The sequence below is a fragment of the Letharia lupina genome, assembly GCF_014066315.1.
Source record: "Letharia lupina isolate WasteWater1 chromosome Unknown contig_4, whole genome shotgun sequence".
NCBI classification, from domain to species: domain Eukaryota; kingdom Fungi; phylum Ascomycota; class Lecanoromycetes; order Lecanorales; family Parmeliaceae; genus Letharia; species Letharia lupina.
Genome location: NW_023502973.1, coordinates 1,587,268 through 1,601,575, shown reverse-complemented (window position 1 = coordinate 1,601,575; position 14,308 = coordinate 1,587,268). Strand labels below are relative to the sequence as shown.

The 14,308-nt window shown below is 49.8% G+C and overlaps 4 protein-coding genes across 4 annotated transcripts; 2 read left to right on the top strand and 2 right to left on the bottom strand.

Moving 5' to 3' along the window:
- Positions 1-1,130: 1,130 nt before the first annotated feature.
- Positions 1,131-2,833, bottom strand: HO133_008036 (uncharacterized protein; the record flags this gene model as incomplete). Its single annotated transcript, XM_037298904.1, has 2 exons — positions 1,131-2,616; positions 2,688-2,833. 2 exons carry the CDS (start codon positions 2,831-2,833, stop codon positions 1,131-1,133), a joined length of 1,632 nt encoding a protein of 543 aa, XP_037156240.1.
- A 393-nt stretch (positions 2,834-3,226) lies between these two features.
- HO133_008035 (uncharacterized protein) lies at positions 3,227-5,708 on the top strand (the record flags this gene model as incomplete). Its single annotated transcript, XM_037298903.1, has 4 exons — positions 3,227-3,262; positions 3,313-3,573; positions 3,627-3,992; positions 4,098-5,708. 4 exons carry the CDS (start codon positions 3,227-3,229, stop codon positions 5,706-5,708), a joined length of 2,274 nt encoding a protein of 757 aa, XP_037156239.1.
- A 4,747-nt stretch (positions 5,709-10,455) lies between these two features.
- On the top strand, positions 10,456-11,398 carry HO133_008034 (uncharacterized protein; the record flags this gene model as incomplete). Its single annotated transcript, XM_037298902.1, has 2 exons — positions 10,456-10,902; positions 10,958-11,398. 2 exons carry the CDS (start codon positions 10,456-10,458, stop codon positions 11,396-11,398), a joined length of 888 nt encoding a protein of 295 aa, XP_037156238.1.
- Positions 11,399-12,170: 772 nt separating this feature from the next.
- Positions 12,171-13,898, bottom strand: HO133_008033 (uncharacterized protein; the record flags this gene model as incomplete). Its single annotated transcript, XM_037298901.1, has 6 exons — positions 12,171-12,224; positions 12,280-12,488; positions 12,541-12,924; positions 13,080-13,360; positions 13,414-13,620; positions 13,675-13,898. 6 exons carry the CDS (start codon positions 13,896-13,898, stop codon positions 12,171-12,173), a joined length of 1,359 nt encoding a protein of 452 aa, XP_037156237.1.
- Positions 13,899-14,308: the final 410 nt, after the last annotated feature.

Sequence of the window (14,308 nt, the reverse complement as noted above, 5' to 3'; positions counted from 1 at the left end):
AGTATTTATTATGGTGAAACGGGGAGGGCAAATCAGACAGAAGCTGGAAGCGACATTATTTCATTCGCTGAGGCGTAAGGTAAGGTATTGATTGCATCAAGACCTTAGACCAGGCAGACGAATCAAGGTCTCCTCCTCTGGAAGAATGAGAGGATGATAGAATGAGAGAAGTGTATACTTACTGACGATGATGCCGAAGGAAAGAGAGCCCCGAGCTTGCCGGGATGGTCCCTCGGTCTCAGGGGAAGGTACATCATACTTTACAAGTGAGGTACATGTAAAGTACGAATTAAACTACTTGAAGGCAGGATTCCCCGATCTATCCGGAGCTACACAGAAGCTAAGGTTTCACGACAACCTAACCTACCTTAAATACAAGCTACTTTAGAGTAAAGCTCTAGAGGTAAAGTACCGTATCTCAAGAGCCATCACACCTCCTAAAAGAAATCACACATCTCGCGGCGGCAACAGTAGCAATCATTTATCGAGCTATCGCAAAAACAAATATACCTATCATCTTTTCATACATGTAGCTTGGAAACCCCCCCCCCAAAAAGCAGGCGCAGAGCGTCAGAACGTCCGGCCTCTCATTCGGCTAGATCCTGTCTGGGGCCAAATTAATGTCATCCTTCCAGGTATCGGGTCATCATCTCATCTTTTATATAGAATGCCTAGTCACTGTAACCTACTTCGCCTGTTTTCCAATTTGCGGCGAGGAGATCAAGTCATTAATGGTCCATTGACCCTTTCACGGCGAAGCCTTCTCGGTTTCAGAACGGCCACAATGATCCCAGGAGTCGGTGCCAAAATATAGCCATTTCAATGCTCGAACTCAAAGGGTTTGCTTCCCCCTATCAAGTCCAATCGACAAAATTACTTCCGGGACCAGACCTGTTTATGTCTGTCACCTCGATAGAACAAGTCTGTAGGCGAAAGCAGTCACGGAGACCCTCGTCCACCGGGGTATTTCAAGGAATGCCTTCAATGCCTTCATACCCTTTTTCCCTTTCTTCCCTTTTTTCCCTCTTTATCTTGGTTGGAAGACCCCGGCTTCCCGGCTTCGTAGTTGCAACGCAATTAAAATTCAGCCTTCATTTGGTACCTATTCGTTCCCTTTGACTTGCTACTTGCTACTTGCTCTCTCCTTTCCTCCTCTCCATCACCTTCAGCACGTCCGCCGCGCTGTTGACATCGCCCTTCCTTTTCTTGCCTCCCCTTTTTCTCCTTTCCTTGCCCTCGCCTCCTCCTTCAACCTCGCCTCCATCTCCATCCCATACACTCAGCTTCACCCTCCTATCTTCCCCATCCTCGGCATCCCCAAAACGGCTACTACCAAACTCCATGTCCATATCATCAGCATCACGATCGTGGGACTCCAGCATTTTTTTGCGTCGCGCGATTTTGTCTTCGTTGCCCGATTCCGAGGTCGAAAATGGATGTATGGCAGAAGCTTTTTTCAGCGCAGCGAGGATTGTGGCGTCAGCGAGCGGATCCTGCCCTCGGTCATCCGTTCCATCTTTATCTTCCTCAGTATCACCAAAGTAATTCCGTTTTCGCCGCAGTGGAGATTGTTGCTGAGGCATGGGGGGTGGGGGCATGGCGGACGATGTCTCGGATTCTGACGCTTTGGGGGGCTGTTTCGAAGGGCCAGCTACAGAAGCTGCTTCGCCTTCCCCGTCACTATCGTTGGAATAATCGTCATCGCCCTCAACGCCTCCCAGAGGATTGTAATCGACGCCTACGCCCTCGAAGATGTCCCCTTCGTCTTCGTCTCCGGCGACTACGGGGGGTGCTCTGGCCGTAACCTGCATACCAAGCGGTTTTGCGTCTTTGTCTGGCATCAACAAGCCATCATTCTCATCAACCTTCGCTTTTTTCACCTTCCTCTTCACTCGACCATCCTCACCAATGGTGATCAAGATTTCTCGGCCCCGTTCATCTTTCTCAATCCTGGACCTCTCTTTCTTCTCACCAACCTTGAGAAATCTAGGTCCCAAAGCCGGCTTCTGTGCTTGCTTCGCGCTCTCAGCTGCTGCAAGTCTGGACTCCTTGAGCTCTTTCAGTATGTCATCTCGTGTTCGCTTTTGGCCTGCAACAGGAGCGTGCCGGGCCATCTCTCCCTTTTTCAAACTCTGCTCTCTCGCTATTGGTTGGATTGCCTTTTCTTCAAGTTTCTCAAATTCGTCATCAACATCAGCCTCGGGCGGGGTTTGCCGGTTTTCGTCGTGATCTTCGTCTGCCTTCGTGGAATTTCCTATGTCCGCAATGACATCTTCTCCTCTTCTGACCCTTTCCAAAAGCTTATAATCTAGTCCCTTGACCAAATGCACATCCTTCACATCACCGCCCACAATCTCGTCCCTGAGAGCTTCAAAGGTCGCCAGATCCATCTGGCCCAGCTTGACCATGGCTTCCAGAGCTTTAACACGCGTAGCCTTGTCATCCTCCTCACCCGAAGTCCGAAGCTGTGTACGATCTTGGTAGCCTGAGTGCAGCTTGGTACCTTTGGGTGCCGCAGAGGAACGGAATTTCTTCGTGCTGGAAGGGTTCATTTCGGCATTGCGTTCGGCCAGCTGGCGCGCAAAATCATTTCCCGATAAGCCTATTACTGAGCGCCTGATCTAGGTCAGTACCGCTCGTAGATAAACAACCCAGTGAGATGAGATGGTGGGCTGGGATTACAGTACGGTGTCATGGGTATGTTAGATCGCATGCGAGAACCGAGGGCTGGAGTCGCACCTCCGCCCTTCAAGCTGGAACCCATGGAATGTTCCTTGGTCTTGGGAGCTGTGGGTGTGTCCAGCACCAGTCGGCGGAATTGGGTGTTATTCATGATTTTGTAGTCGAGCGATTGCAGACTCAAAGTTATTGTGTGACTGAAGGGCTGTCGTTATGTTCTAATCTCGATTATAATGAGGAAATACGAGTCTTGCTCTCAGAGAGGCATCGCTAGTCTCATGAATGCAACGATGTTAGAAACAATGTGAAGCCTTTGACATTCTGACGGTACGAGGGCACGAGGGGGAGCTAGTGCGGGAACTCCCGAGCTATACCCGAGGCGCTCGCTGCGCTTCACCAACGGCAACAGTGATCTTCTCAATGAATTGTAATCCGGTTCTACACTGGCGGTCTCTCTACTGTCTTAAGCTGTGCTGATATCATTGGGGTAGCTCCTGTTAAAGCAAAGGATTGGCCTGCATCGGCTGTGGTTCGTGGATTGGCAGCCATGGTCGAACCAAGCAACTCAGTGCCTGCACAGCTGGTATGTCCACCATCCTTAGATAACAATCTCACGCGTCTGATAGCATGCAGCTGCGTCATGTTCATCTGGTTTCGAGCAACCCTTACCCCAAATTACCCCAGGTGCACCTCGACATTGCTGTTGAGTACCTGATCCAAGCTCCAAGGATCGTTAGAGAGGTTGCTCCAATGAGTTGGATGTACTTAGATTGCCCACCAGATGGAGAGGTTATGCTCGTCTGGCAGCCAAGTCAATTGAGGACTCAAGCGGCGAGCGATGGATTTGTATGGGCAGACGCGGAGTCGGCGTTCAGTTCTGAAATGAGGGGATACGTATGTTTTGGCAATGTAATGATGCGACTCCTGTGTTGACCATCTGTAATTAGACAGTGGAGATGTACATTCACAGAAGCGGATACCGCCCGAACCTCGAATCGCTCGCAACCCACTGTCGGCGCCGATTTCGATTAACGCCGTCCCAAAACCCAGATCCCAGCGTGCCACCACCCGACCAGTCATTATGGATCTGGCATTACTCTCAAACGGAACCCCAGCATCGCTTCCCGGCGCACCAAATCCGAGTGAGTGAACAGGTGCGCCAGTCGTTGGCTGAGCGCGCGAATCTCCAAAAATTCGGTCAGCTAGTGCGCAAAGAATTCATGCTGCGTGATAGCGCGAACTGGCCTACCGTCAATCTTCCTGGCACTCACAATTCCTTGTATCCGCAGCAAGCCTCGGGTTATCCAGGCGATGTGATCTCGCACATAAGCCGAAGCCAACAACAACAACAACAACAACAACAACAACAACAACAACAACAACAACAACAACAACAACAACAACAACAACAACAACAGCAACAGCAACAGCAACAACAACAGCAACAACAACAACAGCAACAGCAACAGCAACAGCAACAACAACAGCAACAACAACAACAACAGCAACAGCAACAGCAACAGCAACAGCAACAGCAACAGCAACAGCAACAGCAACAGCAACAGCAACAACAACAACAACAACAACAACAACAACAACAACAGCAGCAGCAACAGCAACAACAACAACAAGCCTACATACAGCAGCAGCAGCAGCAAGCGAATGCAACCCAACACGGGGTTGGACCTTCACCAGCAAAGCGTCCGCGCCACGGGGGCCCCGGCCATGTACACGGATCAACTACAGCTATTCCAACCCCCGTTGTAGCACAAGATACCACATATGATGAGGAAGAGGGGACTTCCGGGGGGGATTATATGGATTTTCTCACTCCCAGAGATATCAGCCTTCATCGTTATAGACAGCATCATGAATGGCTTGAAGAAATCTTGAACTCTCCATACGATACATCGCAGATTATACCAGGCCAGCTTGGCCTCGGTAGGAAAGGCGAACTCGAGTCCCTCACTAGAGACTTCTTCGATGCTCCTATCGAGGCGACCCCAAGAGAAACCTTTCCCAAATCAAAAGGAGAGTCTCCCGTGGAGGATTCGGCCACTCCACGTGTTGGCAGGCTTGAGTCCGGGAAAGCAGAAGATTTTACGAAGCGGGCTACTGAGAAGATAGCTGAAATCAATGCAGAGATGGAAAAGCTGAAGCGTCAACATGCAAGACGGATGGCGAAGCTCAACAAGGGCCGTGCCTTCAAAGAGGCTGAGCAGAATCTCAGAGTCTCTACCCTCGAGATGATCAACGGTGAGGCCACCAAAGGCGATGCCGTGCAGCAACACCGAGTAGACGAACTTGCCGGAGGATTAGAAGCTCAGGTAGGAAAGAGTATTAGGTTAGTCAAAGATGTCGAATGCATAGACAAAGGCGGTCTCGAAGAGAAGTCGCAGGCCGAGGACGCCAAAGACCAGGACTACGATATGATTGATGCGTTTGGAAGTCGTGACGGCGCAACAGCTTCAGCGACTCCGTATCCAGAGTCGAGAAGCCCGGGTTTGGCTATTCCCATGGAGTCTGCAGACAGCACATCTAATGTTGTCCATAACAATGCACCAATAGCGGAGACTTTGAATGAAGGAGACGTCAAGATGGACGAAGTACAAAACACATCTGAATCTAAAGACACAACGGCGGAAGATTGGGTCATGGTGAACAAAGAGAACAACTCTACAGTCGGAGAAGACGTGCCCGAGATTGAAAGCTTTCGAGACAATTTAACCATGCCGCCAAGCACAGGCGGACCAACCCCGAACGACAATGCTACCGGCGATAGTGTCTCGGGTTTTGAGCAAGGTGCAGGGGAGGACGCTGGAGAGAACTTTGATGCCAATGATTTCGGCGAGGGTATTGACTTTGGTGATTTGGATACTGCAGGACAAGAGTTGTCCGGTTACAGTCCAGGAATGGAGAACCCAGGGCTTGACGACCGAGGCGATTTGACAAGTGAGGGCGCTTTTGGAGATTCATTCCAAGTTATGGACGAAGGTGCCGGGCAAGAAGATAAGACTCCTGGGGTTTGATTTGTTCACATCGTGTCGTGTCTCGGAAAACTTCCTTACGACAGTATCTTTTACTATGTTCCTCCACAACGTCCTCCTATACTATTTGCGCGCGGTAGGGACAGCCCTGATCATGAGACCCAAAAGATTCATAGAGAACATGCGGCTATGTATGATGGATGCGTATAGATGAGGAGAGCGTCATTATGATTTGGAATGCGTGCGCTTTTCTCTCGTCCAGGTCCTTCACTGACTCTAACCCATTGAAAGGCAGTCAGAATTTCAGTAAGAATTGACATTCAGTGGCAGGAGTTCGGCCGGCTTTCTTCCCCGTCTGAGATTGGTAGCAGTCTTAAAGTGAAAGAAAAACTTTCATCTCCAGGAATTTAGTCACCCCGCACGCAGCCATCGCCTCGGCTGTGCATCATCCAAGATATTCTTCTGCTTTGTAGTCATCAAGGTAATGCACAACGGGCCGTTTCGATTGAAAATGTAGATGACTCTCAACCATGTCAGCCGGCAACCCCGAACTTCGTCTCCACAGCAAATTCAAAGATCCATCATGCTTCTCCGTCATTGTCTACATGCACGTGCATCCGAAAGTCGAAGCACGGAGGCGTCCAATAAACTCTCAACGCATCGAAACAGTTTCGATTTCCTGGAGTGTCTCCGTCTGGTTTCGGACTAGGAACGCATTGTCGACAAAGCGGACCCAGTCAAATCATCCATAGGCTCGCACACTGTATCCATGCGTTTCTCGTCCGACACTCAGCGGAATGCCGGCAGCATAATTGCAGTAAAGATTTGAATCACAACGCTGCTGCTTGGGATCATGATATTGCGAACAATACGGGAGTTGAAAGGTATGTGAGAGACAATTCACATCGCAAGGATGTGTCCAGCGAATAAATGCCGAGTTTGAAAGTCTCGGTCATGAGCTGCGCGATCACAGAAGCGAAGAGCCAATGCGACTTCCCCAATCGGGGAGATTGCACTACGCATACGAACATCAGCAACGGAGGCTGAGACACCAACGAAAAGGAGACTGTGTTCGTCACCAAACCCCTGTTCGATGCGTTCCCTCATATACATCCTCAATCCACTCCCTGTTCAACGATTCGCATCTGTCTCGTAGACCCCCCAAGCCGACGGAATGCTCGTCACGCGAAGAACACATCCATAGACCCCAGCACCGTTCCCGACTCCTAAACTGGTAAAAAGATCATTATCCACCTCGTAGACCTATGCCGGTCCTAATGCCTATCCTATCTCCTCCACCGCATCGTAGTCCTTTCTCGGATCCCGGTCGTTGTCGCCGGCCTATACGGCGCGCGCGCATACGTCCTAGTGACCGTGGTCCTCTGCCGCGGGGCTGGATGCCGATGATGAGTCTCGACAACACGGATGGCTGGATAAGATGTGGTGGTGTGCCTACGGCGAGGCGACAGGACGGGCATACACATGATAGGAGTGGAGAAGGTTTGAGAAGTGTGGTTCCTTCTCGGAAGGGAGCAATACTCTTTCCTGCAAAATTCTGATCAGAATTTGCGCAGTGACGACAACTAATAACGCGACGATAGCAAGAGGCCTTACGATTAACAATTGAGAGCAGAAAGCAGAAATCAAGCGAGAGACTCAAGCATTTATGGTCAAGAGGCACGAGGGTAAAAATAAGAAGATACGAGGATGACGAATTACCTGGCTACCTTTCTTGGAAGGGAGGCAAAAGGCTTTCACACCTGTCACATGTCCAGACTACTCGCTGGGCTGTGCTTGCGCGTTCAACATTGAACCGCTTTTCCTCTCTCTCTTCTCTTCTTCTCTTCTTTCTTTCACAGTCACTGAAGAAGATCTCGCAATAGAATACTCCAGACTGATCAATGCTTTAAAAGGAAGGAATGATACTCGGAGTTCGGAAGCTATTTTCATTGACGCACTTGGAGGCCAGATGTCTCGCTATGATCTAGGCCTGGCAAGCGGCGTCTGCGCATGTCCATACTTCACCCTGATCAGTGGTTGTGCATTAAAATTTAAAATCCGAAAGATAGCGAAAGCACAGACTCCATGGGATGGTGTATATCTACCGGAAGTGTCAGCATTTGACAGCCATTATACGCCCTTCTGCCCTTATCAGCTTTCTTTTCTCCATCTATTCCCAATGAGATCCCATGTCAGCACATGCCACATTGAAGAACGGGTTAACATCCAATGATGTATAGATAGGGGAGTATCCTCGAATCCAATTGCTTTGCTATTGGAATCTGTCATGCCAAAATCGTGACAAGTGAACGTTGAGGAAGTCGGTGTGGCATGTTAGCCGACAACGCCGAGACATGAATTGTACCAAGACACAAGAAGTATACCTCTATCTGATCCCCCATCAAGTCTAGAGTGAGCGCCATTTTACGCTCGCGTAGCGCGGCTGAGAATCACGCCTTTTCATATAATTCGAAGATGTGGTTCTCCATACTGCTATTTGAGGGTCTCTGTTGAGAAACGAACAGTCTCGAGGACTCATTCAACCACACTGAAAGATTGACGTAGCAGTGACCACAACAAAGAAAAGCGTCGTACATAACATGCATGCCAGAAAGCTCGTTCCGATTGCACGACCACGATTGAGAAACTTGTCCTCAAGATTCGCTAATTCAGACGTTGAGCAAATTCGAGCACAGCTTTAACCGTCTCGCGCGAAGTCATCTTGCTGAGCCACAAAAGCGATATCCGCATAGAAGAGCTTACTGCCCACGAGCCATGGTCCGTCACTGCCAGCGCGGCCGCCATGTTCCCGTTTTCGGTGAGCCAAATACCCGTCTAAGACGCCTGACACCCGATTGACTTCTTTGACGTAGCGCTCAATGGCACTGGGCACTCATTTCGAATGAAATTTCTTGAACCAGACCGACTGTCCATAGTATGGGCCTTGTCCGGTTGTCTGGAAGTAGAGCCAGTGTTTCGCATGACACGACTCTGGTGGTCCTGGAGCAAAACTCAATCGGTGTTCCGTGTCGTAGAGCTCGATCAGACACTCGACAATGGCACCGGACTCGAACAGAGTAATACCGGTATTGGGGACGTGGATGGCTGGTAATCGACCGTCGGGGTTAATGGCGAGGTACTCAGGCTTCTTGACGTCGGAGAATGGGACGGGGATAGCTTGTGAAGGAAGGCCGAGTTCCCCGAGGACGATGGCAATTTTGGGTGGATTGGACCGCCTTGACCCCAGACGTTGATCGGTTTGAATTGTGATGACAGTCTCTCTTCTTTATGTTTTGGAAGCGAAGATGAATGCCAATGGTGAGCTGACTTGACTTGTCCTGGTAAATAAGAAATAAGGTACTTGTCTCGACAGAAGTGCAGATGTAGTTTGATGGATTGGAGAAGGATTATTATCAATGGACGTGAAGCAATGCCATGTACCCTATACTGTGCAATACACCCGTCAATGTCACCTGATCCAACAATCTACAAAGCACTCCCAGCGAAGAGAAAAGGTCCAGCATTTGCTAGCATTTGTAAATTCCGAAATGGAGGCTCGGGTGTCGACAAGGCCGGCTTTCTCGTTTCTCACCGGCTTTCTTCTATGAGGGATTAGCTCCTTGATTTGATTCGCTAGTCTAATGTATTTTCTATGAAGGAACGCTGAATCATTATCAAGTATGTTATGTTTCGAGTTGAAGAGGATGGTAAGATTACGTTACTTGCAGGTGACCATATACCTCTTCACATTAAGGTGGATAATTACCGTAGGATACAGAGACTAAGGAACTGCAGGTGCATTCAGCAAGAACCATGAGGCGAATTGGCTACTGCAGGGGAAGAAGCACCGCAAGGTACGATTAGGGACGAAGTGCATGTATAATTGATGGACTCCGAATTGGTCTGACAACACGTGTCTAAAATGGTATACCACGTATAAATGCGAGGGGCCATGGCAGAAGATGTCACTTCCATACAGTACCACTTCAAGTCTTTCAGCGCTGGAGTTGTATAGATATACGAGTAGGCCGGGTGAGGGTAAAGTGTTCATCCCTGGGAATATCTTTAGTCTGCGTCACTAGGATCAAAGACAAAGTGTCCGAGGTATCTACTGGTGATACCTTGCTGCCCCTCAACTCCCTGTCACAGTACTCCTCTGCATGATTTTATCTCCCTATGTATTTCCCCTCAGCAACTAAAGTATAGATCTGCTCAACGAGAGGAAGCAACGGCGAGATAGAATGACGGTAATTATAAGAGTAGCGAGATTGGTATGTAATTCGTCATCTACTTGTTGAAAACCTTGGTGGTGTAAAGTAGGTACGGTAACCTCAGGTACTTTAGGGATGTACGCGTGACGCTAAACATTTAGACTCGCTGTACTATAAGCGGAGCCGGGGTAATGACTGTACGAGTACATTTCTCTGCCAAGACATGCGGTTTGATTGCGGCCGCCCTTGTTATCAACGAGTCTGCTGACGCTCCATTGTGGGTCAGTACACTTTGCCTCAAACATTCGTCCTTGTAAAACTTATCTCCTCCGAACGAGCCACCACTGCAGGGTGCAATACCAATTACACCACTCCACTACCTATCGACTCTCAAGGACACTTTACCATGTCAGTATCTGTTGCCTAAGCTCGAGCTGCGCTGTCGCATGTAGCTCCGGTCCCTCTTTACTGACGCGGTCTATGTTCCTGCCAGGAATCGATCACTCTCCGTAAGGTCCAAGAAGGACAATGCCTCCACCACTGGAAGCTCAGGAAGCGCACCCAAGCACCGATTCACTATGGCCTCACTACGCGGTATGCAGCAGCCAGAGTTGAGCAAGAAGCTCTTCAAGATCATAAAGAGCGAGAACCACGCCATCGGTGCCTACGAATCAGCCAGCCGCGAGCGCATCTCCATCGCCTCTCAGCTGTCAGACTGGGGCGAGGCTACGGGAGATGACTCCGTTTCCGACGTCTCGGACAAGCTAGGCGTTCTTTTGTCGGAGTTGGGCGAGCAGGAGGATGTATTTGCGCAGAACCTGGAAGATTACCGCGGCATTTTGAAGCAGATCAGGAATACCGAGAGTTCTGTGCAGCCCAGCAGGATTCACAAGGCGAAGATCTCGGATGAGATAGCAAAGCTCAAATACAAGGAGCCTGAAAGTACTAAGATTGTCCAGCTTGAGCAGGAACTTGTCAGGGCCGAGGCACAGAATCTGGTTGCAGAAGCTCAGCTGACCAATATCGTACGTCTCTTGCGGCTACGCCACGAGGTTGACGTAGGCTAACAGCCGTTATAAGACCCGCCAGAAGCTCAAGGAAGCTTACGACCTCCATTTCGCCGCCACAATCGAACGTGCCGAGAAGCAGATAATGCTCGCCCGCCACGGACGCCGCCTATTGAACCTCCTTGACGATACTCCAGTAGTCCCCGGGGATACCCGTCCGGCCTTTGAGCACGCCCACCAAGCTCGCCAAGTCCTGAATGATGCTGAAGAGGATCTTCGTGACTGGGCACCAAATCTAGAACCGATTCACAGCTCAGCTACTGAGATGGGTTCCAACCTTATGCCGCCACAGGCCGGAACCGCAGACACAAGTGTCAGCGGACAAGAAGAGGAGTCGATGATTAGGGCAGGGGAGAGTAGTACAGGTCAGTTGGAAGCCCCGGCACCACCAGAACACAGGGGTTACGGTGAAAGCTCAACCGTCGCGCAGCCTGAAGCGGCATCTAGCTACTAGCTGTGACAGCACTCTGCTCCGCTCCGCTTCTGGGTGCAACGGCGATCATTAGAGGTGTGATTAGGGGATACTATGGAGTTCGAGCGAGATGACTCAATGGGCACGGTAGCTGTCTATTGTTGTAACGATGTCTGAACTTGCGGTCCTTTCCTAATACTGCACAATCCGTTGCCGACCATTCGTCGACGATTGTTCTTCCTTTGACCGAGAACCTTCTCCATAGGGATTTCTTTCATGCGTCGTAACGCTTGCTTATTTCTCAACCCTACCATTCGCATCAGTGAGAAGCCGGCGCCTGATTGTCAAGGAAAGCATGACCAGCCATGTCAATTTTTACATGCAGTCCAGAAACACTTTCTCCTGGGAAAGCTTAATGAAGCAGAAGTCGATGATTTCACGTCACCCATCCACCATTGAATTGATTTACCCCCGATGAAATCCTCCCCTCCTTTCTGCCTCCCATACCAACTCCGTTGCGCATCCGTCACTAGATTCAACCTCAATAATGTCATTTTTGACAACACAATCACTATACCGAGCAAGACTTATACCATGAATTATCTTAGGATATGCGGAGCGCCATGGTCCGATGTCTTCACACACATTACAGGAAATGTCTCATATATCGATATATGCATAGCTCCACGGTCCCAACCCAATGTAAATCTCGAGAACCATATGAACCAGAGCCAACCCCAAAGCCTCGATGCTTCCTAGGTCATGCAGCCTATCTTTCATAGTAGATCATCTAGTTACCCTACCTCACCCACCTTTAACGTTTGATCCTTTGTACACATGCAATGACCATGAGAACGAAGAGAATGATCTGTAGCAGCGTGTCAGTCTCTGTTCGGCACCGAGGGATGTGTCGCTCGACGTACTGCGGACACTGAAAAGCATATCCCACTCGATTTGGCATGGCCAATTGAAAACAACTTGCCCATCATGGGGCCGCCGATGAGCTTTGCGAGGATCTCTACCACGGCGACCGAAGTGAACAGTCTCGCATGGTACGCGTGATCTATGAGGGAAGTAGCGAGGCCCTGCAGCGCAGGCTCTTCACCTTCACTCATGCCGCATATGAAGAGCGCTGATGACCCAATTAGCCATTCATAGCAGTATCTCTCAAAGCCTTCACCTACCCAGGAGCAGCATCCAGCTGTGATATGATAGTTGCAACAGGACGAAGCCCGTCGCTGCCACCAGCAGAGACACACGGATGACGTTGAGATCGAGCATTTGCGCATGAAGTCCTCTCCGATTTAACACAGAAGACAACAGCGGTAGGACTACTATTGTTGCCAAAGACGAACCCCCAGCCTGGGAAAACCTCAACCAAGTGGTCTGGCTCAGTCCCCATTGGAAATTGTAAGAAGCATATTGATACACGAAAGCTTTGCTGATCATGGCAAGCGGCTTGAGAAAGAAAAGTAGGTAACAAAAGGGAAGTCCCGGCATTTGTATCAGGACGATGATGTCCCTCCACCATTCTTTATTCTCAGGACCTGGACCGGGCAGCCGATTATCTACGCACATTTCGGAGTCAGCGTTGCCTCTTCGCGGTAAATAGCTCAGTCGCAAGACATGTCTCGAGAGCAGAACAGGTCAATTTGCTCGCGAAATATGTCTTGCGACTCACTCTCGGTAACAACAGGAAGGAGCCTCTCCAAAATGTACGTACGGATTCCACGGGGAAGCTGCTCTGGAGGGGTAATTGTCCCTTCCCCCGAGTCGGTGCCAGTGAGCGTATCAGCGGCGCCAAGAAGAGGGCTCTTGGGAGAAGACGAGAGATGCCTCAGCGACTCGGGCATAAAGACGATGATCAGCAGACCTAGAGCCAATGCTCCAATAGCGACAGCAAAGGGCAGCCATATCCTTATGAGCATCAATAGACCAGACAGCGGTGGGGCTACCAATGTTGTCAAGTGGGGAATGCCTGCAAGAAGATACATGTATCTCGTCCTGGCGTTTGTCAGCCAATGTCATCACTGATACCCGTACTGGTGCAATATTACCTGTGCGATTTATCAACAGTGTCGGCAATGATAGTGAAATTCATTCCCTTAGCCACCCGTTGAGAGCCACCCACGCAGAGGAAGATTGAAGATAGCCATACGAGCTTTACCGGCAAGTTCGTATCAGCATAGCAGATGAATAGAATCCATAAAAAGCTGCACAAAGTCCCTGCACAACAGAGCGCAAGTACAAGCCGTCTACCAAGCCTGCCGAGCCCTGATCAGCAGGACCTCTGTATTCCTGGAGCATGAGCGTCATACCTGTCTGCGATTGATCCATAGTACAGCGCTGTCAAAAGCCCCGGCAATGCATCGAAGGTAAACTTGAGGCCTGTGAGGTTGGCCAGTTCATCCTGGATGGGAGGGATTTTGCACAGTCCCTCGTCGATATCTAGCGCAGTGAGTCGTAGGTGCACGGATTGGTCAGCGTAGTATCGGTTGCAAATGGCCTGTTCGAATAGTTTGATGGTTGGGACTTCAACCATATGTTTGGCGAAATAGGTGCAGAATTGCAAGGCAAATGTACAAATAAGAATAGGATTTTCCACCAAAAAGGTCTTTACGGCAAGAATCGCACGGACGGGCCATTGCCACACTGGATAGAGAGCGGGGGACTGAGCATGGCCATGGATTGGTGGCAACAGAGGCTGGCGCTCATTGTCGGAAGAGAGAGGATTCATCCCCATTAATCACAGCAGTATGGAGATGGAGACGCTCCCATCTTTGGATTTGGACTATGTACAGAGATGGAATAGCGATTGTTGGATCAGGCAGGCGTAGGTCGCTGGGACAAGAGTCGGGCAGTGCAGGTTGCAATAAAGGATGAACGAGGGTACAACGGCTGGACAAAATATAAAGTAGGTATTGTAGGGAAAAAAAAAATAATAGTAGGTGA